General features: G+C 60.1%; 1 protein-coding gene across 2 annotated transcripts in view; it reads right to left on the bottom strand.

Annotated features, from left to right (window-relative positions):
- The window catches only part of CHCHD6 (coiled-coil-helix-coiled-coil-helix domain containing 6), a 126447-nt gene that overhangs the window by 8989 nt on the left and 94855 nt on the right, over nucleotides 1-22603 (bottom strand). For both annotated transcript variants that reach the window (XM_029243932.1, XM_029243934.1), the window contains one exon: nucleotides 14739-14809. In XM_029243932.1, coding sequence (XP_029099765.1) covers nucleotides 14739-14809 — 71 coding nt within the window. The remainder of the gene's footprint in view (nucleotides 1-14738; nucleotides 14810-22603) is intronic.

Here is a 22603-nt window from a genome sequence, read left to right on the forward strand (position 1 = left end):
AGAACTTACATGAGAGCAGGAGGTGCCGGCTCCTCTGGTTTCCCCTCCTCGGGGCCCCCCTCTCTCCTGGGCAACGGGACCTGCGGGGGGGGTTCCCCCCCCCCCCCGGTCTGCCTCCCCCACCTCCTTGTGACACACCTGGGGGGCCTCTCCAACCCCTGCTGTGCCCCCTCCTCCCCGTGCAGGCCCGGCCACTTGCCTGCTGCCCAGGGACAGGCCGGCACCTCCTGCTCTCATGTAAGTTCTCACCGAGGCCCAGAGCCCGCAGGGACCCCGGCCCACGTCCCTCTGCTGCAGAGCCCTGGCCCCAGGAAGAGCACGGTGCCACAAACACTGGCTCAGGCCTCCTGCCTGTCCACGCCCACCTGTCGGTCCACAGTACACGGAGCGGCCGAGGCCACACTGAGGCTTCTTCGCCTGCGGCGGGGGTGACACGGCAGGGGCGACAAGCCCCCGGGATGTGGCCGCCTTTCAAGGCGCCGCACAGGGCCACTTCTTGGGGGGTGCTGGCTGGTGTCCTGGTGGCAGGCTGCCATCAACGGCACCGTGTGAGCCGAGGTCCTGCGTGCACTCCCTGCCAGCCTCCGTCCTCCCGGCCCCTCTGACTGGAGCCAAGTGTCCCCGATCGACTGTGCCACCTCTGCTCACCCACGAGGGGCTGGCACGGCTCACACCTACAAGGGCGCCCGGCGGCTGGGGCCAAACTTGCACGGAGCGGCCCCATTGGACTGGGAGTGCCCCGCGGGCAGGGACCAGCTCACTACCTCTGCGTCCAGGGTCCCCGCCGACGCCGAGCTCAGCAGATGACCCAGCCCAGGGAGACCGTGTCCCCCTGACCGTCCAGATGTCTGCCTGGTCCAGCCTGTTGCCTCTGTGGCCTGTGGGTGGGCCCTGGGCCTGCTCTCCAGCTGCCTCTGGACTCCACTTCCTGGGGGAGCCTCCCCGTGCCCAGCCCCGGGGGTGGGACCCTCGCAGCAGCCAGAAGCTCAGTGTCGACTGGAAACCAACAAACCAAGGAGCTTCCCTCTGGGCTGGGCTGGACCACACAGCCCTCCACACGCGGCAGAGTTAGGTCGGCGGAGAGCGTAAGCCTCAGTGCAGGACGGCCAGCATTTCCCAGCCCCCGAAGAGGTTTGCGGTGTGGTGTGGTGTGCTCTGGTGACAGGGGACACAGGGACAGAGGCAGGAACTAACTTCCGACGCCGTCGGGTGAGACTCAGGCAGAAATACCCCCTGGTGACGTGAGCAGGCACAGCTGCTCCTCCCTGGGCCTTCCCTGCAGTGACTCTGAGGCTGGGCTGCCCCTCGCCCCTGCTGTGATGGGACCGAAGCCGAAGCCTGGAGCCCCTGGGCACCCCCCACCCCTGGTCCTGCCCGGCCCTTGCGTCCGGCCCCCACAGGCCTCCTCCCACCCGGCCCCTGCGTCCACTGACTCAGACCCTTCCCGAAGTCCTGCCCGCCGCCGGCCCAGCAGACCTTATCCCTCTACCCGCCACGCAGCTTCCCCCCCTCAGCCTGCAGAAACGTGTCCTCAGCTGAAACCTGACACATAATCTCAGTGAAGAAACAGGTTAGTGCAGAGCTGGCGCGGTGGGGTCTTCGCAGGTCCGTCCCCCGCTCTACGGTTTCCCAGCACATTTGGAAACCGCAGGGGCCTCTTCCTGGCTGACCCGGGGTGTTCTGAGGGGCGTCTCTGGACGCTGGGGCTGATTCGCTCTGTGGGCCACACCCCCGTCCACTGTCGCCGACGCAGGAGGTGCAAAGGGCCTCAGGGCGTCACCCATCCATGCACCTCACACGTCGCCGAGGGCGGGGAGGGGCCGGAGTCTCCATGCAGGAAGCACCGGGACGGTCAGCCCCCTCCTAACCCCCATCTGCGCTCTGAACCACAGCTGACCCTCAGCAGCATCAGAGTCGCTTGCGGTCCCCGGAGTCCAGCAAGACCCTGGCGCCACCAGATCCGAGGAGAGGGAGACAAAGCCAGGAGGCGGTGGACGCGGCCCCAAGCCGTGCAGTGCTGGGCTGGCTGTGCTGCCCGTCAGCCTGGAGTCACCGAGCACAAAGCACGAGGGTGGGCGCCCTCCTGCCCTCCTGCCGGAGGGGCCGCAGGGAGTGGGTGGTGCAGCCCAGGGCGGGGAAGCGGCCAGAGCAGTGGTGAGGGCGGTTCACACTGAGCACAAAAGGTCGGTGACTGAGCAAGTGAGGGTGTAGCACGTGGAGGACAAGGGAGCCAGGCCCGTTGAGGAGGGAACTCCACACGTGGAGCAGCCGCAAGAACCCTAGTGCCGGAACCCAGGGAAGCCGTGTGGACTTCACGTGCTCAGACACACGTACGCATGAGTGTGCGGAAACTCACACACGTAAACGTGCATGCCTGTGCGGGAGCACCTGGGAACACTGACAGCCCAGCAGCAGCAAGCACGCCCAGCGCCCAGACCTTGGTTTCTAAGCACCACTCCGCAGTAAACAGAACAGAGTGGAGACGCGGCTGATCCCAGGGCTGGGGCCGGAACCCCTGTGCCAGAGAGGCAAGGCCGCTCAGAGCGTGAAGCCACACGTCGAAAGGACAGAAGAGTCTGTCTGAAGGCAGAATCCTGGGCCATGTGAACAACAACATAAACGAGGTAATTTATTACAACCCAACAAGGCACTGTGACTCCCTGACTCTTTCCTAACGTAAACAAACACACAAACACCTCAGTGGGGGAGAAGGGAAACTCTCCCTTTAATTCAATTCATAAACGTAGAGGAAACGATGGAAGTAAACAACCGCCATGGGCCACCCCGACTGTGGTGGCTGGTTCAGGGGACAGTAGTCCCTGGAGGCCGAGGCTGAGGCATCAGGATCTGGACACACCCTGGAGAAGCTCCCACAGAGCAGGGATCAAGCACAAGGGGACACAGCCTGTGCAGAGAGACCAGGCAGGCCCACCGTGACCGGGTCACGGTCCACATCCCTAGTGGACGGATGGGACCCACCAGGAAGGGCACGGCACCATTTGGGGGCCCTTCCTGCCAGGAACGCACGGCCTGAGGCTGGCCATGAGGAAACATCGGGCGGACCCAGGCTGGGGTCACCCTTCAGGAGGAGAGGCCTGTACCCTTTTAGACTGTCAAGGTCACGAGAGACAGAGAAAGACCAAGGAACTGTCCCCACTGGAGACTGATGGTCACGGAGGTGCAGCACAAACTCCTGGGCCAGAAAGGAAAGGGCTGCGGCGGGCAGCCGGGGGTGTGCCTGTGGCCTGCGGCTGAGTCAGCGAGGGTTTCCCGACTGGAAGAGCTGTGTGTGGTCACGGAGCACGGTTCTGGTGGTCTAGAATACTTAGCGGCAACAGGTCACCATGTCAGGAAAAGGCAGTGTTTTTGTCTAGAGGGAGGCAGTGAGGACGCGGTAGGCTCTAGTGTGGCCGATCGGGTACCTGGCTTAAGGCAAGTGTTCTTATTCTTGTGACCTTTCTATGGGTTTGAAATTATTTCAAAATAAGGATGGCAGTTTGAGAGGACTGAATGTATTCAAAAGGATGTATTTATCCCAAAAAAGAGCCCACCAGGTTTTCCTTTTTTTTTCCAGCTGGGAGTGGGAGAGGGAAAGTTTGACAAAGTGATTCTAAATTCATTTGAAAAAGCAAGTTGGAAAATGATCACCAAGGTAGAAGAACTTGCTCTGATGGATATTTAATATTTTAAATTAGTGTAGCTGCGTAATATGTCTTATACATATCAAAAACGTGCAGGCTTGGCCCCAGAAAAGAGTCCAGAAACAGGCCCAAGGAGTTAGCGCAGGATTGGGTGGACTTTTACATCACTGCTGATGGGACAGAGGGCTCCCCATTTGGGAGAGAACCAAGGTGGACCTGTACGTCACACCCCACACCTAAGAAACCACAGTGGGGTCATGTGCTGCACGCCTTAGTGGGGAGTAACTCATAGCGGTACTCATCCTAAAAATATGGGTATGGTGGGAAGGAGGGCCTTTGTGATATCACCTAAGTCACAAACAGAAACATTAACAACAACAAAAATGCACTGGGTCCCTATCCCCCCATCAACTTCCAAAGGGCAAAAATTAAACTCAAAAAAGAGTCACAACAGAAATAAAAGGTTAATAACACTGTTACACAAAGACCTTTTAAAAAGAATTAATAAGGAAAAAAGGGCGAAGGCCATAAGTAAGTAATTCACAAAAGAAGAAATGCAAACAGCTAGTAATTTCTGGAAGGGTTTAACCTCACTGATCCTGGAAGAAATGAGGAAGTTTAAAAAAGAGAGGTTTTGGGGCTTCCCTGGTGGCGCAGTGGCTGAGAGTCCTTCTGCCGATGCAGGGAACACGGGTTCGTGCCCCGGTCCGGGAGGATCCCACATGCCGCGGAGCGGCTGGGCCCGTGAGCCATGGCCGCTGAGCCTGCGCGTCCGGAGCCTGTGCTCCGCAACGGGAGAGGCCACAACAGTGAGAGGCCCGCGTACCGCAAAAAAAAAACAAAAAAAAAACAGAGGTTTTGTTTGTTTGGTTTTGGTTGTGAGATTGGCAAAGATATTTTTTAGAAATATTGTTAAAATCCTGTGCTTGGGGAAACGGACACCGTCCAGCATCACTGTTCAGAGCGAAAGTTGGTACAGGACCTCCACTGTTCTGGAGAGCGAGTAAGGAAAATGTAAACACATAAATATACACGTATAAATACACTGTGTGTGTGTCTGTGTGTGTGTGTGTTCTCTGACCCAACAATTCCCTCTACAAGCATTGAAATAAGTGCACGACGACAGATAAACCTATTTGTTGCAGTTATCGTTACATTGGTAAAAAAAGATCAGAACACTCCCCAGGATTCATCAATAAGTGATCGATTACATAAATTCTGACCCTCCAGAATAACAATGTGGTATTAAAAGTGAACATGTAAATGCACATTTACCGACATGGACACAGGCCCACAGAATGCGGACGAGGGAGGTGACGTGTGTTTCCACGAGCCCACTTAGGTCCAACTGTGTGTGTGCTCAGCTCACAGTGACGTCACCGCAACTTAAGCCGGGCGAAATTTGGGCTTTTTTTAACTCTTTAATACTTTTCTGCATCGTTTGATTTTTTACAATATTCATGTCTCGTTTTTCTAAGCAGAAGACAAAACTATTTTTCATTTTGAAAAACTGTAAAGAGACATAATCATCTGGACATTTTCATCACTGATGACTTCAAGATGCTCCAGTAAATAGCAAATCAAACAATGTACAGACACCACATCCACACGTTATAGATCTGGATGGACTCTACAAGTGCACTGCAAGTTATCATGTATATCTGAACACACACACACATAATCAGAGGGGACGAAGACAGGTGGGTGTGGAGTGCAAAGCAAATGGGTACGTGCACAAAGTAGGAGCTAAATCTTTGTTGAATTAGGAGCAAATAAAGAAATGCTTCTCTCTGAAAAGTCTGAAATAGAAATCAAGACGCTCACAGCGTGAAACGAATGCACGCCTATCCTGGTGGATCTGCTATGGGACCAACCGTAGGGCTCCGGCACCCCACCTGTCCCATCGCTGCTCAGGAATGGGAAGGATGTGACCGTTGCCTTCCCCGTGGTCACAGGCACCCTCTCTCCTTGCCCCTGGCGCATGCACCCGCCCCGCCGTGCACACGCAAGCACACACACTGAGAGACAGGCTGGTACAACAGGCTGAAACGAGCGTGAATCAGGGCAGAGACACTCGGCTGAAACAGCAATCAGCCACACAAGGACAGGACGGCAGCCTGAGCTCGGCACACTTCATCTGCTACCGCTAGAGCCATCATCCTGAAACACGTCCACTCCCATCAGTTCAGAGCTTCCCAAGCCTTCAGAAAGGGCCCAGACCCCGGCACTCATGCCCTCTCCCCTCGGGTGGACTCAGAGGACGCGGGAGGCTGGCAGGACCAGCCTGGGCAACGGGCCTCTCCTGACCACTGACGCTGTCCCCTTGGGAAGCCCGTTCGCGGCACGACTGCCCGTGATCCTGTCCACTGAACGAGTGAGGTGACATCGTCCAGGTGCCTGGGCCACAGAGAGCATCCGCTGCGTGCCAGGGCCTCCCTCCCGTCTGCCTCGCAAGCCCACAGGAGCTGCGGCCCCCGCTCTGGCTGGGCTCACCATGCGAGGTGTCGCGTGTGACCCACTCTGCACAGGCCAAGCACACACACACCGCACGGCGGGGGGGGGGCCAGGCCTTCCTGCTGTGGAATCTACGTGGGCTCCTGGGCCTAAGCGCCGGCAACTTACTGCCACATCGGCCCCAAGCGAAAGCCGGAGCCCAGCTGTCCCCACCCGACCCAGCACTGTTTGGCCCTCTCTGGAATGCATTTTACGTCCCGAACAGTTCCGTTTCATCTGTGTTAGCGACGTGCTGTGCTGCACAGTCACCCTTCGAAACTTTTCTTAATTCCTCAAGATGCATTCTGCTACCTTTGAAGAAATAAACACAGCTTCCCTGCTCATTTTTACCATATGGAAAGTGTCATAAATTTTATATCCAAGACAAATGGCAAGCTTTGTATTATAAAAGCCCTATTCTTCCTGTTACAGCTTCAACCAGACTTTTGGCCTTTGCTTAAGTAGGCATTTGGACTGAGCTGCACATGGTTTTGAGCTGATACACAGAAGCTACAGCAACAAACCCTGAGAGCAAAGAGCCTTTTGTCACCATGGTTCCCACCCTACACCCTCCAGCCAGGCCCCAGACGTGGCCACACCTTGTTTCACCGCGCGGTGTTGCCCTCCTTCTGGGATCTCAGCGGGGGCACTGAGGACTAGTTACCCTGTAGGTCAGTGTCTGGAGGACTTGACATCGTGAGACTGGGTCAGGGCGGATGGGGCTGCCTGCCCGGGAGTGCTCATACCTGGCTCAAGATCACCTAGTGGTCAGCGTGGCACAGGCTGTGCTGGGCCTCAATGCCCGGTCCCTGGACGGAGGGGGGCTCTGAAGAGTGAGAGGCACAGAGGAAGGGGCATCACAGGGAGACCAGGGCCCCCTCTGCTTCACGCCAACACTGCCGTCCTGCCACCAGAAACCAAGATCCAGGCGGAAACAGCGCCGACGGCTGCGGCTGGCATCCTGCATCACCCAAGACACAGCGGGGGACATGCAGTCACCTGGGAACGCCAGAGCCACGTTCAAGATACACGCTCTTCCCAAAACGACTCCCAGATCTGAGCAGTCGTGTCCTTAAAACAAGGGACCATGTGTCATAAACACATTTTTCTCATCTAGGACCGAGGTGACCGTATTTTTTACTTTTAAACCATTTTATATTTCTAACCCATATTTAGAAATTCATACCTGCCTGAGGTAGAAGCTCGTTCACCTGACAAAGGAGACAATGTCAAAGGAAAGAAAGGGGCAGCACACTCCCTCAGCGCAGCTCTGACAAAAGCAGGGCTGTGACAGTGACGCCCTAGGGGACGGTGCCAACCCTGCTGGGGCCAAGGACCCCGAGGTGACTGCTATGAGCCAATTCACCGGTCAGGCCACTTGCAGGACAGGTGGGGAGGGAAATCGTGTGTCCGCTCAAGCGAAACTCCTGGGCAGTGGGACAACTGTCCTCATGAGACGCCTGAAAGGCGGTCCATCCACCACGGGAAATTCACAGAAGACTGGGAGAGCCAGAGTCAGAGCGCCACGACCCCGCTAGGAGCGTCTCGCAGGAGCTGGGGGTCGGTCTGCCGGAAGCACTGCATGGACGGTCAGTGGGGTCCAGCTGACCAGGCGGTGGCAGCGAGCTAGGACGGCGCTGCGGCCAGCGAGGGGCTGCCCACGGGCCCTGTGGTTTTGGGGGTGCCTCCACACGGTGGCTCACGGCCTCCCCTCATTTGTGCGTGTGCTGGGTGGGGGCAGGGGGCAACAGCGGGAGTGACGGTCTGGGGACACTTTAAAGAGTTCCTAGGAATCACAGCCCAGGGTCTGCACCCTCAGCTTCCCGGAGACTGGACTGTGGAGAAGCCTTGGAGTAGCGGCTCTCGATTCTCTGCGGTCTGACCACACCAGGAACACAGGGCCTGTCCTGGATGATACAACCAGGGTCCACTCCAGCCTGGACCCACAGCCGTGCAGTGAGGGCAAGGGAAGCCCCAGGGTGGCACGTGGCCAGCCCGTACCACACACACCGCTTCTCTGGAGGTGGACCCTCAGGACAGAGAGCTCCTGGGTGGGGTGGGTGGAGCCCCCGACCCTTCAGAGCCTGCAGCCTTTCCCCCAGGGGTCTGGAGGCTGCCGGGATGCTAACACGCAACCACGAACCTCTCATGGACGTGCTGGCAGAGGCTGCAGAGGTCACCCTTCCTGGAGCCCCCGCCCTGGTCCTGCAGCACCTGGCACCTGGAGATGGTGCGGCGTCCCGGGAGGTCAGCAGAGCCCTGCCCTTGTCGCCGCCGAGGGACGGGAGCCTGGTCCACGGGGCCCGGATCTGAGGGGCTCTGAGACCTACACAATAACCGCTCGACTGTCCCGAGCCCTCAGCAGGGCTGCCTCTCGGGAGGACAGGGCGTGCGGTGCTGGCACAGATGACCACGTGGGACCCTAAGCAGGGCTTTCTCTCGGGAGGCGGAACAGGGAGGCAACAGACTTGGAAGAATAAGCCCAAGGATGACGCCGCTCAGTGGTAACCCCTTCACTGACTGAAAAGGGAAGATTCCTCCACTGTAACAGCATCTAATCCCCAGAAGCTGATCTAAAATGTGACACTCCAAGAAAAACGAACATGGCACAAAGAACGGAGCCTTTCGGGACGGTGGCTTTACTGCCGAAGCAAGTCATTAACAGAGCTGGGATGCAGGGCCGTCTCGTCTTTGTCGAGGGGAGGGATTAACAGACTGTCGTCTCTGAGCCCAGTTTCCTGAGTCACAGGTCTCTGAGCAGTAAGAAGGCACCGGGCGGAGGCCAGCCGCCCCTGGGGGCTGCGGCCACGTGGGGTGGGGTCAGCCGGGGACCTCACATCCCGCAGGACAGGCTCTGAGCCCACCATCTGCGGTCCTCAGGAGGCTCCCCTGCCCCTCCTGGCTGGGGGCCCCCAGACGCTCTCCCCGGTCAGGAGCTTCCCTCCTTCCTGCTGGACCCTGGCCTCCCATGTGGCGCCCTAGCCTGGGGGTTTGCACGGCCCCTTCTCATCTCCTGGCTCTGCTCCGGAGTCAGGGACAGTCCCCAGAGTCTCAGCCACCCTCCGCCCGCTGTCCTACTGTATCCGCCTCGCAACGTGTTGCATAACTGACCGTTTGCGGGCCGGGGGCCCAGCTCATGTGCAGGGGCCTCGTGTGTCTGCCAAGAGGGAGAGTCACTGGCTGGCGGTGCCGAAGCGGGTCCCACATGGGCTCCCCACCTCCACCTCAGCACTGGCGCCATCTCAGCCTCTCCCAGATGCTGCCAGGCATCTTTCTAAAACACGAATCCCTTACAAGCTTTCTCACGGCTTGCCGCTGCCTACAGGACGCATTCCAATTCTCTCACACGCACAGAAGGCCCTTCACACCTGCGACCAGGCCGCCCTTTCAGCTGCACCCGAGCCTCAGGCCCACCCCTTGACACCTGCTTCCCCCCACGCAGGTCCCTGCTTTCTCCGGCACCGCGCCCGGGTCTCTGCCCACACGGCCCTGACGGCAGAGCCAAATCAGCCGGGAGGCCCCGTGGCCTCTGCCCGGGAGGGCGTCATTCACGCGGTGGTAAAGCAATGATCACACCAGATATACCACGGGGGTGCTCCGGTCCGGGGCCCGGGACACAAAGAGGCAAACACGGCTCCTGCCCGCAGAAGCCTGAGGGCCAGTGGAGCACGGTGCGCGGACAGAAGGGGCGCCCAGCAGGGGTCTCAGCCCCAGGTCCACCCCGGCGAGCCCAGAGGGCGGTGCCGCCTGGGGAGATGTGTCCGTGCGCCCTGACACGTGGCGCCAGCCATGGGAGAGGGCCCAGATCACCGCCACCTAGTCCTGTCTGCAGAGAGAAGGGACGACGGGGAGCCCTACGGGGGCAGCGAGTCACATGGCAAACACACCCAGCCGTCTCTGTGGACGTGGCCCGGGCCGGGGCAGGCCACGGGGAGAGTCCCTGAAGGGGGAGCCTCCCCGCTCGAAGCCAGTCACGAGCAGATCACAAGGAGGCTCTGCCCAGAGAAACCTGGCGGCCACTGTCCGCGGGCCATGGGAGCCAGTCAGCCTGCCAGCCTGCAGCGACATCTCTGCCGGACGTCTGTGAGTGGGCACCGCGGCCCAGGAGGAAGGAGCAGGTCTGGGCCCCATCGGACCTGGTTCGGATCCCACGCTACCCCTGCCGTGGGTCCTGAGCACCCGTGGGGACCACTCGGCCCTCGCAGGAGCCTGAGCAAAAGAGGCACCATCCCCGCCCCGTTTCACAGTCCAGGAAGCGAGCCCGCAAGGCGCCGGACGCGGCTTCGGCCCCTGCCGCGCGCTTCACACCAGGAGACCCTGAACCACACAGGCTCCAGCACAGCTGCCGCACGTGACATCCTTAAAGAAACGGATTACCTGCACTTTGTCTTGTGAATGAATTATTCAATGGGTTTTGATTTGTCAACCTCTCAAAGAGCCAGGTACACCCGTTTAAACCACATGTTTTGGTAAATTTCTGAATAGACAACGCTCCTTTTAACAGATTAGGTAAGGTAAGGAAGTCAGAGACAGAAACATCCTCTGAATTCAGGCTAATACAGCAGCACCTGGATTAGAGGATGTTTGAACCTGTCTCATTCAGGATTCAAGCCCACAAGCACCGTCTCCATAGACATTCACCGTTCCATCATTAGGTCCCTGACAGATGCAGACGGGGAAGCTCACACACCTGAACACCAGCCCCTCCCTCAGCTGGGCCCGCGTCAGGCAGGAGCCCGGCCCAGGTGAGGTGGGCAGCCCAGCAGCTGTGTCCTCACAGACCAGACCTCTCTGGTCGCAGTCCCTGCAGCACGGTGGCTCGGTCCCAGGAAACAGTTAATAGCCTGTCTTTCGGCTCCCCTGTGCTGGTCTCTTTGAGGGCCGCCCGCTGTGGGGCCAGGGGCCGTACGAGTTTCCTGCCAGGGGCGAGCCGAGAGCAGCTCTGGACGACTCCCCCAGGAAGAGGACAGAGGTTATCATAAAAACTAGACGTGACAATAAATGCAGGATGTTCCCCGGGGTCTTAATCTCTTCCTTCAGGAAACCTGAGCAATTCCGCCTTCCGTGCTGTTGTGAGGTAGAGGGTATGTGCGTGCGTGCGTGTGTGCGTGCATGCGTCCTGGGTTACTTGCTTCTGCCCCAACGATGGAATCCTTCCGAAGCCAGAGCCCCAGCCTGTGGTGTTGGCCTCGCCGCCCATATGCTCCTCCTAAGGCCAAGTGCTTGCTGACCCCTGAGGGTACACTGGGCCTGGCAGCCTCAGGAAAGCTCGAGAGGCCAGCGTGAAGTTGGGAGGGTCACCGTCCGTCAGCGTCTAACATGGCCAATGTGACCCACGGTGCTGTTTTCTGCTTGGCAAACTCTAACCCCTTCCTCCCCCAGCCACGGGGGAGTAGCTGGTGGAAGAACTACGCTCTCCTCCAGGAAAAATAATTTAAAGTTGGAATTTAAACATCTGTGTGAAGGCTTCTAAGGACAAGACGAAGCAGGACTCGATGGCCAAGGCTATGAGGAGAAGGGAACCTGGAGGTGAGTGTTCATTCCTGGAGCTGCCTCCCCGCCATCCCCCTGAGTTTTTGCCAATTCTTGGTGTTGGGCAAACAGCTTCTACTAAAAGGCAGAGAAGCCAGCACGGTCTCTGGAGCTCTTTCGGGACGGTAGAGGCACAGCATGGCTGGGACTCAAGGCATCGGGACTCCAGGGAGAAGGGAGGCACACTCAGGGGTCTTCCTCCTTTAAAGCATTCTTCAGATCCTTGAGCTCAAGAAGCCTCATGGCAGGAAACTCAGAACCTAAGTAAAAAGCCACTGAAGGGCAGAGTAGAATTCTCCGAAGTTTCACAGAGTTGAGGAGGCAAACATAGGGCTTTCGAGCTCGCCAAGAACAAGGAGCCCTGGACAGCCAGACCCTAGGGACAGGGGTCAGTCAAGAAGCCTGAGCTCCACCAAGACTGCAGGCAGGACCCAGTCAGCTCAGTCCATCAGGGTTTACGTGATCTGCCTTGACACTGGCCCATCCAGGAAGGGGGTGAGCACCTCTGGGGAAGCCTCTGTACCTTCTCTATAATGCCTGGCATTCAATCAAGAATTACCAGGCACACGGAGAAACAGAACCACGAGGAAAAAACAGGCAACAGAAACAGACCTGCAGATGACTTCAAAATAGCTACAATTAATACGTTCAAGAATTCATAGTTCAAATGCATATATCGGGAGAGAGAGCAGGCTGGACCTGGCTACAACGTCCGGGGCTCTGGCTTCTGCCCAGTCCCCTCATCCACTCCTCCAGCAGCCCAACGTCAAGGCCTTGAACATGCTAATCGCTTCCTGCCCGGGGCCTCCGCACCTGCTGACCTTCTTTTGAGAAGCCCTCTCTCCCTCCTTGCTTGCTCTGGCCCACATCTCGGGTCCTGAGGAGTCAGTTTAAGTGTAGGACACCCCCACCCCATGCCCGCCCGGGTCTGGGGTCTGGGTCGGGGCCTCAGACTGGGCTTCTTCACTCACTGTCTTCAACGGCTCCTCACCATCATCAGCCATTGTTTGGGCAAATGGTTTTTGTGCAGTTAGTTTTTTGTTTTGTTTTGTTTTTTTTAAAATGAATTTATTTATTTACTTTTGGCTGTGTTGGGTCTTCATTTCTGTGCAAGGGCTTTCTCTAGTTGTGGTGAGCGGGGGCCACTCTTCATCGCGGTGCGTGGGCCTCTCACTGTTGTGGCCTCTCCCGTGACGGAGCACAGGCTCCGGACGCACAGGCCCAGCGGCCATGGCTCACGGGCCCAGCCGCTCCACGGCACGTGGGATCTTCCCGGACCGGGGCATGAACCCACATCCCCCGCATGGGCAGGCGGACTCCCAACCACTGTGCCACCAGGGGAGCCCACAACAGCTTTTTTAGTGAATTCAATTTACATATTAAATCTGTTCCACACCATGCCATGCTAGGTGTGGTGAAAGGACGACTGAATAAATGACCGCCATCGCTAACCACTGTCACGCGGGCACGGCAGCAGCCGCTGACGGCCCACCGTGGACCTGGGCCCACCCCCAGGTCCACCGTCCACGGGGGTCTCACCTGCAGACAGGAAACCCAGCAGGAGGCAGGGCCGAGGTCTGAGTCCAGGTGTGTCCACAGGGGCCTCCACGGGACAGCAAAGCCGCCGAGACAAACAGTGAGGCCCAGAGGCCCCGAAGCTGTCCAAGCTGGGCTTGGCCCCCGCACGTCCAGGCGCGGCTGTGGGCAGGTGAGGGAGCCACCCAACCTCTCTGGCCCCAGTTCCCAGTCTGCGAGATGGAACCACCGACAGCAGACGAGGGGCACCGACCTTTCAGTCACACGCTCTACAGGGAGCATCGTCCAGGATGCCGTGAACAGACAGAGTCCCCCCTGCACCACACACGCCACCCGCCTCTGCCTTCAGAGGGCACGAGAATGAAAAGGGAGGTGACAGTCAAATCCACCCGAGTCCCCCCTCAGGATGGGGCCACATGGTGGGTGACAAAACGCGGCAGCACTAACGGCAGAGCCCTGGCAGCTCTCCAGCTCCTTCCCCTGCAGGTAGGTCGAGATCCAGGGAAAGAGGGTGGGCGCTGCCCACTTCTGGGGGATCACATTCCTGGGTGGCTGTCACCCAACCTCTCCCTGTCACCCACTGCCTGTGATTCCGGTGAGCCGGAATCTCACCTGGGAGAGGTGGGGACCCCACCGGGGCAGCGAGAACGCTCCGTCCTCGGGGTCCCAGGTCTCCGTCGCTCCCCGGGGAGTGGGAGGGTCCCGCTCCCCAGCTCCCGTCACTGCCCCAGGGCTGAACTGCAAGAGAAGATTCTCCTCCCCACACCCTCCCTTCAGTCAGCTCGACCAGGACCCGCAGCACCTCCCCGGCTTCGGGGGTCCCTACGGCGCCAGGTCTGGACGGGATGTGCCCCCTCCGGGCACCCCCACGGCTTTCAGCAGCGGCCTCTCACCCCTGGTCCCCCAAACCTCCATACGCCGTCACCTCAAGGTGGCAGATCCAAGCTGGTCCCCCCTGCACTGGGCCTGGGTGGGGAGGGGCAGGCACGGGGGCCCCAGCTGATTGACGAAGGCCGACGGGTCCCCAGGGACACCTGCACACAAGGGACCGGCTCTCCCTTCCCCACGGGGGCCCCTGCAGACCTTCCTGGACCTGCACCCGAAGCAACAGGCGCGTCTGCAGCGGACAGGCTGCCGCACCCCTGTTCCTGACACTCGGCTCCCAGGCCCCCAGCGCAGGAGCAGGATAGGCGGACAGAACACTGGTGCTCAGCCCTGTGCCGCCCGACCCTGTCCTTCCAGAGGCAAGACAGCCTCCTGACTGAGTGTCACGCAGAGGCTCGAGGCTCAGGGCCAGGCCACTCCGGAACCCGCCCAGGGGCGGGGGGGCCAGCAGCACCCCTTCTTGACTCCCTCAGGGGCCTGGGCGTGGCGCCCGGCCCAGCTCACAGGACACGCAGGACCTAGTCCTTAAGTGGCTGGCTCTGCCCCGACCCCAGGCGCGGGGATCTGAGCCCCTCGAGAAGCTTGCAATCAGGCCTCGGGGCAGGGAGATTTTACAGACGCAGGCGGAGTTCAGGAGGAGGAAGCTCTTACTTGATCGCACCCTCCATCTTCGAGGCTGCCTTGTGGAACTGCTGTGAAGACAGTCTGTACGTCTCGACATTCTGCAACGAGAAAACGGACCCGACGGGTTACCAGACGGAAGCTTCTCTCCGGCCGCAGCCCCACCCACAGCCGTGCTGAGTCCACACGTGCCGACTTCCTGACCAGGATTGCAGGGAGGGCCCGGCTCCTCATGGACCAGCCGCGGCCGCCAGGACCCATGGAGCCCCTGGCTCAGGGGTCACACCCCCGCCACGAGCGAGGCCCGGCCCGGCCTGCCCCACCGTGTAAATAAAGCTTTACGGGCACACGGCCATGCCCACGATTTGTGACCACACGGCTGTGGCTGCTCCTGGGCTACGACAGTGTCCACAGAGGCAGCGAGGCCCACACAGCCTAAGACAGTCACTATCTTAAAGAAAGAGTTTGTCGTTCCTTCGTCTGGTCCAACCCCATCTTTACGTGGACTCTGCTGCCCAGAGATGTGAAGCAACTTGCCCGAAGCCACACAGCAGGCAGCGGTGCCAGGACCACAGCCCAGGACCCCCGCACTCACCAGCACTGCCAGGCAGTCCCTCCTTCCGAGGGCACCCCGTGTGTGCTCAGGGCCGGCAGTGTGGGGCCGGCAGCAGGACAGAGCTGGGCTGGAGCCTGGGGCCACCGCGGCATCCTTCCGGTCAGTCACGCCACTTCTTTGTGCCCCAAGGAGAGTGGCTTCAGGCCACCCAGGCCCAGCACCCCGCATGCCACGTCTCCAGAGGAGACCAATGTAAACACAGCTGCCCCCCAACACCAGCTCCTGGCCGAGCCCCGTGAGGCTCACGGGTGGACCCAACATCTCCAAGGACGCAGCCTCGAGAACGAAACCACCCAGAGGAAGCCCGACACGGGGCTGGTGTCGGAGGCCCCAGCAAGATGCCCTGTGGAACTGCTGGGCCCACACAAGCCTGGGGTAGCCCCTTCCCACCACAGATGGGCAAACGCAGCTTCAGGGCTCCCACGGGGGCCTGTCAGTCAGGTCCTGCAAGCAGCCAGTGAGGCAGGTGAAGGGACCCCCAGAAGTGGAGACCCCACGGCCTGTCGGCCTCCAAGCCCGGCTCTCCCACTCCACCTCCACTGAGTACACAGGGAGCCTGGCCCAAAAGGAACGAACCAGTCGGACCAGAACAGGTGACAGGTGCCCAGATCAGAGCCGTGCGGGGCAAGCGCCGTACCCCATGGGCCCCATCCTCCACCTGCAGGGAAGATAACCACAGTAGGCGCGGGGAGCACGTCCCCGAAGCACCTGCAGGGCATCGAAGGCGGAGTCTGTACCCAGGGTGGGGGGCGGAACCAGGCCAGCAGCCCTATCCTGGTACCACGGCCTCTGGGAAGGGCCAGCTGGGAGGGACGCGGAAGGGTGTTCCGAGGCGCAGCTCAGCCCACGAAGGGCAGGGGTTCTGCTCTGGGCTGTGCTGGGGCGAGCCCGCTGCCGGGCCGCCACCCCCAGCTGCAGACTGAGGCCACCCCGCCGCTCCCTGGCATGTTCCCCACCCCTGAACCAGGGAGACAGCCGAGGCCCCTCTGATGGTCAATGGGAGCTGCGAACACCCAGCGCACAACAGGCATGAAATAAACGGGGGCTCTCCCCACCCAGCCCGGCTGCCCCCCTCCACAGGGACGTGCTGACGCCCAGCCGTCCAGCCCTGATGATCCAGCCAAGAGATTCCAACTCCACCTCAACCAGTGGACAGTCAACCAACACTGACCCTGGGGAGGGAGTAAGGACACAGGTGAATCAGGCCAGGCCCTCTCCGCTGAGCAGACGCTCTCCTGGGATGTCCATGTTTTAACGCTCTCTGCACGCGGCGTCTGCTCTTTGGGTCACTTCCTCCCTCGAACCCTGTCTCCTAGCCGTCAAGCAGGCAGCCCTCCCCGCGGGGCGCCGAGAGGGGCGGGCTCACGGGACGAGCGTACCACCCACACGCCACCACTGCCTCTTCTGAAGTCACAAGCCCCCAGCCACGCTGCCCGTCCCCTCCCGCAGACAGCCTCGCGGCTGAGGCCTGCCCTCCTGGGAGAGCAGCTGAGCAGTCCCTTCCCAGGGGAGCACCCGCAGCCCAGATGGGACCCTGCACCTCCACGCACCGCCCGGCTGGGGAGACCTGCGTCAGTGGCTGCACTGACTGCGACCTCAGCTTGAACCTGCAGTCGGTGAGGCTAGTCGCAGGAAGTGCCCGCGGGCCAAGAAGTGGTGATAACCCCAGCGCAGCTTCCTCTACAGCCTCAGGATGACTCAGAGGACAGCCCCCTGCTGCGCCCTCTGCCCATCTAACCGGCCTGAGCAGGTCAAGCACCGCCAGCGACCCCCTGCCCCCCAATGCCCCGCGCACGCGCCCTGAGGGAGCAGCTCCGTGCCCACCCAGCTTCCTGGGGCCGCTGGAAGCCATGCACTCTGAGGCCTCTGCCAGCGAGAGCAGGGCCCTCGCAGACTCCACCAAGGGGCTTCTGGAAAGACCGGCCCCCCCCCCCCACCAAGACCCTGCTGAGCGCTGAAGGTCCCACGGCAGCCCGGCCGCAGGCAATGGGGCCGAGCAAGGCTCCACTCTTCAGGGTGTGCGGAGTGGTGGGGCGGCCGCGTGGACGACACAGCGACCCCCGCAGCCCCGCTGCCCCCTGCTCCCCGCGACCGGTGATCTCTCCTCCCCTAGATTCAGACCCCACGATTTCAGGGCCCCTCCTCCCCCTCCAGCTGCTGCGAGCGAGTCTGAAACCAGAAGACCCGATCTCGATTAATTAAGCCTACCATTAAAAATTAAATAACGTGAGCGAGAAGGTGTGAGCCTTATCTCAACAGGCTTCAAGAGTCCCAGTGTTTCTTCAATTACTTCCCAGCAGTTTTCATATTTCATACTGTCTGATTTCTCCAAGGGCCTGGATTCTGGAGATCAAAAGAGAGGGCAGGGGGAGGAGGGAGGCTGGGGACCGAGGGGGGCTGTCCGTCCCCACCACAGCCAGGACGGGGGGCCCCTAAGGCAGAGCTCGGTCTGCCGGCCTGGAGGGGAGCCCCAGGAACGGTGAGAGGCCGCCGGGCCATGAGGGTGGGTGCAGGCCGCGGTGGGGCGTCTGGCTCCCTGGCTTCTGTGTGAAATAGACGGTCCCAGAGCGTCCTCCATACAGCGTCATGGGAATTGCTACAAAATGCCGCTGAGATGGCACATATAAAACGCTTAGAGCTGGTGGGGCCTGGCACAGAGGAAACAAAAAATGTCTTAAAAACTTAACACCCAAATGCGCGTCAGCCAAGGGAAAGAGAGGGGCATCTCCTGGAGGAGGCGAGCTCCACCAAGGGAGGGGTTTTCAGCCCCTTTGCCTGACCTATCCCCAGAGCCGCCGGCAGTGCCGGCACAGAGCGGCCCCACCAGGAGTGGCTGAAAAGGGGGGGCAGGCGCAGATCCGCTAGGGCAGATCAAAAGCGTGATCAGGACACAGCATCTGTCTGGTCAATGGAAGTCTCTGAGCTGCCGCTCCGTGGACGCAGCCCCACCGGGAGCTCGCAGACCGGGCGGGGACGAAGAGCAGGCTGGGGGCCAGGCCCAGAGAGGCCGCAGGGGCCACGTGAGGATCGCGAGCTTGGACCGCTCCCCCAAGTGAGAGCAGCTCAGCAAACACCTCGGGAGAGTGTGAGAGAGACAGTCACTGGTCGTGCTCTGTGGCCGTGAGCACTGAACCATCAACCGGGGACACAGGGCCCACGGGGTTCAAGTGGACCCCCATGCCAGGCGCTGTGGCTGGGACCAGTCACCAGACTGGCCCTTTACACCCAGAGCTACTATGCTTCCGGTAGGAATGCCTATCCCTCTGCCGGGTGCAGACAGATGGTCAGAGGCAGACGATCCCGCCCAGGGGCCAGAACCTCGAGGGAAAGAGGCAGGCCCCAGAGCCGATCCACCAGCTTCCCATACGCGCATGCCTCCAGCAAGGGATCCAACGTACCGAGGGCCACGCGGACTGGGCTCAGAGCAGACACACGGTTGTGCCTAGAGGCACCTGAAGGCCCAGAGCCGGGAGAGTTCCAGCAAAATCAGTGCAGCTGTCGGAGCCGGGGCCAGGGCTCAAGGAAGCGCCAGAATCTGCAGGGAGCAGAGTGAGGGTGGGAGACCCCAGACCCTGTGGTGCTTCAACACGTCCAGGCAGTCATCAGGGGTACGGAACACTCACCAGCCTAGTTACCAAAGGCTCTCCAAGCGCACGGGAACGCAAGGGCACGTGGAGAGTTGTAAGAAGTCCAAACAGTCAACATAAAGCTTTGAAAGCTGCTGGGCGTGCAGCTGGTGACACAGTAGGTGAAGGGACAGAAATTCCGTTTTGTTGAGGGACTGAACAGCTGGCTCTTTGTGAAGCCGGTTCAGCATCTTTGCCCCTCCCGTGCGTTGGTGCCGGCCCCCTCCCCAGTCACCAGACCCCACCCTGACCCGACTCCTCCCTCGCTCTGCTCCTTCCCCCGAGCCCCTGGCGCTGCCCTTTCAGCCACTGTTATTGCTAAAAACGACCAAGTGAAGCTGGCTGGCTATGCCCTACTCTGCTGAATGGAGAAGACACCCCTTTCCAGACTTGCTCCGGCACTTACCCAGGATGGGTAAGGGCCAATCCTGTCCCCACTGCCTGCCCTCAGGGATGCCCACTGAGATCCTTTCAACCCCAGGGTCCCTTCCCTCCACCGTTTCCTCATCCCCAGGCACACGGTCCAAACTCACCCATGGCCACCTTCCTCAGGGCCACACCCAGGGCTTCCCACCCTCCAGGAGAGCCTTACCTAGGATCCCAACTGCAACCTGACAGCCCTACCTAGGATCCTCAAGCATCCCCAGGACAGTCCCGCCTGTGATCCCCCCTCTACCCCACCCCCCCGGAAGGCCCCACGTGGCACACCTGCCCTCTAACCCCACTGACCACGCCTTTACCCTCCACCCCTCCCACACCCTCCTGTCCTCACTTCCGCTCCCTCCCTGGTCCCCTGCTTTGCCCTCCCTGGGCCCTGCTTCCAGCCCCTCCCATCACACCCTGCGACCCTCAGCTCTCACCCAGGTACCTCTGCACCTGGTCACACTCCAGGCCTGGCTGATCCAACCCACCTGCCGTGTCCGCCCCTAGGCCCAGGAGACCCCACAACGAATTTAGGCTCCAACCTCAGGTGAACCTTCCCCACAGCCTGTAATTCTTGAAATTCCAGGACAGCTGCCCCCACCAGGCCTGTCTCCCAGCCTGAGTTCCTGCCGTGGGCAGATGGCCGCTTCTTGACCCCAGAGACGTCGGAGGCTGCAGCCGGGCACAAACAGGAGTGTCTCCCCAGGGCCAGGGTGCCTCTGCCTTCGCCCACCCCCGCCGGGCCCCGGGTCCCTCGGGCAGCGATGGGCCATCTCTGGGGCTCCGAGGAGGCAGTGACCAGCAGGCCGGGGCTCCTCTGCTTCTTCCCCTCATTTATGAGTGCCTACTGTTTACAGCAGTAAACGAGAGAGGTGCGGCCCTGGCCTTCGCAGAGCTAGCCGTCAGGTTCCGGCAAAACGACAATTCTACTCAGGAACCAGTGCCAAAAAGACACGGCAGGGTAGGGGCAAGGCACAGCCAGGAAGGCCGCGCCGCGGACAGCGTGGGTGGATACCTGAAGGACGTGAAGAGGGAAACGAGGTTCGGGGGAGGCTTAGGCTGGGACCGCCGCGGTGCGCTCTTGGAAAAGCAGGGGAGTGTGGCTGGAAGTCGGTCAGCTGATGGCTGGACTGGGGCCCGGCCACCTCACACAGGGCCTGCTTCAGGGCTGGCAGGAAGCCGGGGGCTGGACAGGGGACAATGCGGTCTGATCTCCATTCTGGAGGGACCACTGACTGCGCCCTCAGAGTCGGGGGGGTCAGGACCGGGGTCAGCTCCTGGGGGGGGGCGGGGGGGGGGGGGCTGCGGAGAGCGCAGAGGAAGGGGCCAGGCGGGCAGTACAGCCCTCACAAGGCAGCCAGCCAGGCCTTGTGCGCTGGTTAGCTGGTGTTTACTCTTCCAGACACACGTTTGGCTACTTGAATATCTAAAGAGTGTGAAAACAAGATACAGAGCACAATAGAAAATAAAAAGGAATTTTAAAAATGAAGGGACATGAATTTTAACTCCACCTTTGTGACTTACTGGTAACCCGATCCCGAGCAAAGGGCCCCAGAGTCAAGGTCTCAGGACCGACCCCCGCGGGCAGTGACTCAGGCCACAGGGGTGTTGACCAGGCGCCCTGGGAGGCAGGCTCCACACGCACAGGTCCTCAGCACTGAGACTCGGCCCTGGGACCAGAGGGTGCTCCCAGAGGAAGCTACAGGCTGGACGCCCTGCTTCCCAGAACCTCATCCCCCACCCCCGCCCCCGAAAGCTGAAAGCCTCCCCGCCCTCTGGCCAGTTGGGCGTGCGGCCCACGCGGCCCGGCCCATCCGGGGAAGGTCGGGGACCCGCGGCAGCAGCATCGCCGGCTCGTCCAGCACGGGCGGACCGCTCCAGGCCTCACCGGCGCCACCGAGCACGAGCTCCCGGGGGACCTGAGTGCCTGGGACACCTGGGGGGCGCAAGTGCACAGAAGCAGGGCCCCCACGGGCACCACAGCCGTTTCCTAAAATCCCGGCACCCTTGGCGGTGCCCCGCCCTCCGCGGCTCCCGCTGTCCTCACCCATCCCCGAGGCCTCGCACCCGCGGGCAGCTCGCTGTGGCCCTCAACCCTGGAGCCACGGGGCCACCTGAGCCCAGCCCGTAGGCTGCTGGGTCGTCTGGGATGGGGCCCCAGCATCGGTGTTTAAGGAAGATCCGGGGGTTCCCTGGGCACCCAAGGTGGGAAACGCTGCTCCAGGTCCTGGAAACCTGAGGTTAAGCCTGCTTTGTCACTGACCAGCCTGTGCCTCCGCCTGTGGCCCCTGCTCCACAAAGAGCTCCATCCTCTGGGAAATCTTTTATTTCAAAATTAGAAACTACAGTGGGACACTAAAATGTGGTCCTTTGTATTAAGTTTCCTAGCTGCTTGATATTTTGTGGTTTGAGAAGTTTTCAAAGAAAATCAAAGGAGGAAAGAGGGCTGAAAAAAAGGAAGAGGAAAAGGGGAAGTCTGGCGACCTTCGCGCCCCCGTCTCACGGGCCCCCTTGGCTTCCAAAGTAATTGGAAACACGTTTGGCCCCGTTGTCAGTCCTGCGGAAACGCCAGACCTTTTGCTTCTCCTAAACACAGGTGACTTTTCTTCATGGTTGTCACCTCCTCTGATTCCAACTTCTAATTTTAGAACAGTTTCAAAATGTTGGTAGACAGCAGGCTTTGCGGGGATAATATAGCTCAATGTATATGAGGTACAAATTACCTAAGTTAGAAATAATTCTCTTCTTTATTGCAAAAATGACTAACTCAACTCAAGTACCGTAAAGGTTCTTGCTAAGTGTTTACTAAAGGTTCTAAGAGACTCTGGGAAAAGATTTCTTTTCTTTCTGACTTCACCTGCAGGAGAGGGAATTTGCCTGTGACGAGCACCTACTGCATGCCAGTCCCCAAGTGCTGTTACAGAGATCACGTTGTTTGTTCTGCAGGCAGAGTCTGAGGCTGAGAGCTGGACCCACCAGGCGTGTCTGCCCAGAGCCTCCTGCATGGAAGGATTAGTCCAGGCGCTTGACACAAAGAGACGAACAGATGCAAATGAGGGTTTTGGTCCTTCTCAGAACGAATACCTTGATGAGCTGAGACATGAACGAACACACACCTGAACCACCGGTATGTGTTTGCTCTCCGGGCTGTGCAAATGCAAACAGGAAATGTCACAGCACCGAAGAAATCCGCACAGGTTCTCACGGAAGCCTAAAGTTTGGGGGCTGCA

The sequence above is a fragment of the Monodon monoceros genome, unplaced genomic scaffold (genome assembly GCF_005190385.1).
Source record: "Monodon monoceros isolate NGI ecotype Baffin Bay Population unplaced genomic scaffold, NGI_Narwhal_1 Super_Scaffold_3, whole genome shotgun sequence".
Taxonomy (NCBI): domain Eukaryota; kingdom Metazoa; phylum Chordata; class Mammalia; order Artiodactyla; family Monodontidae; genus Monodon; species Monodon monoceros.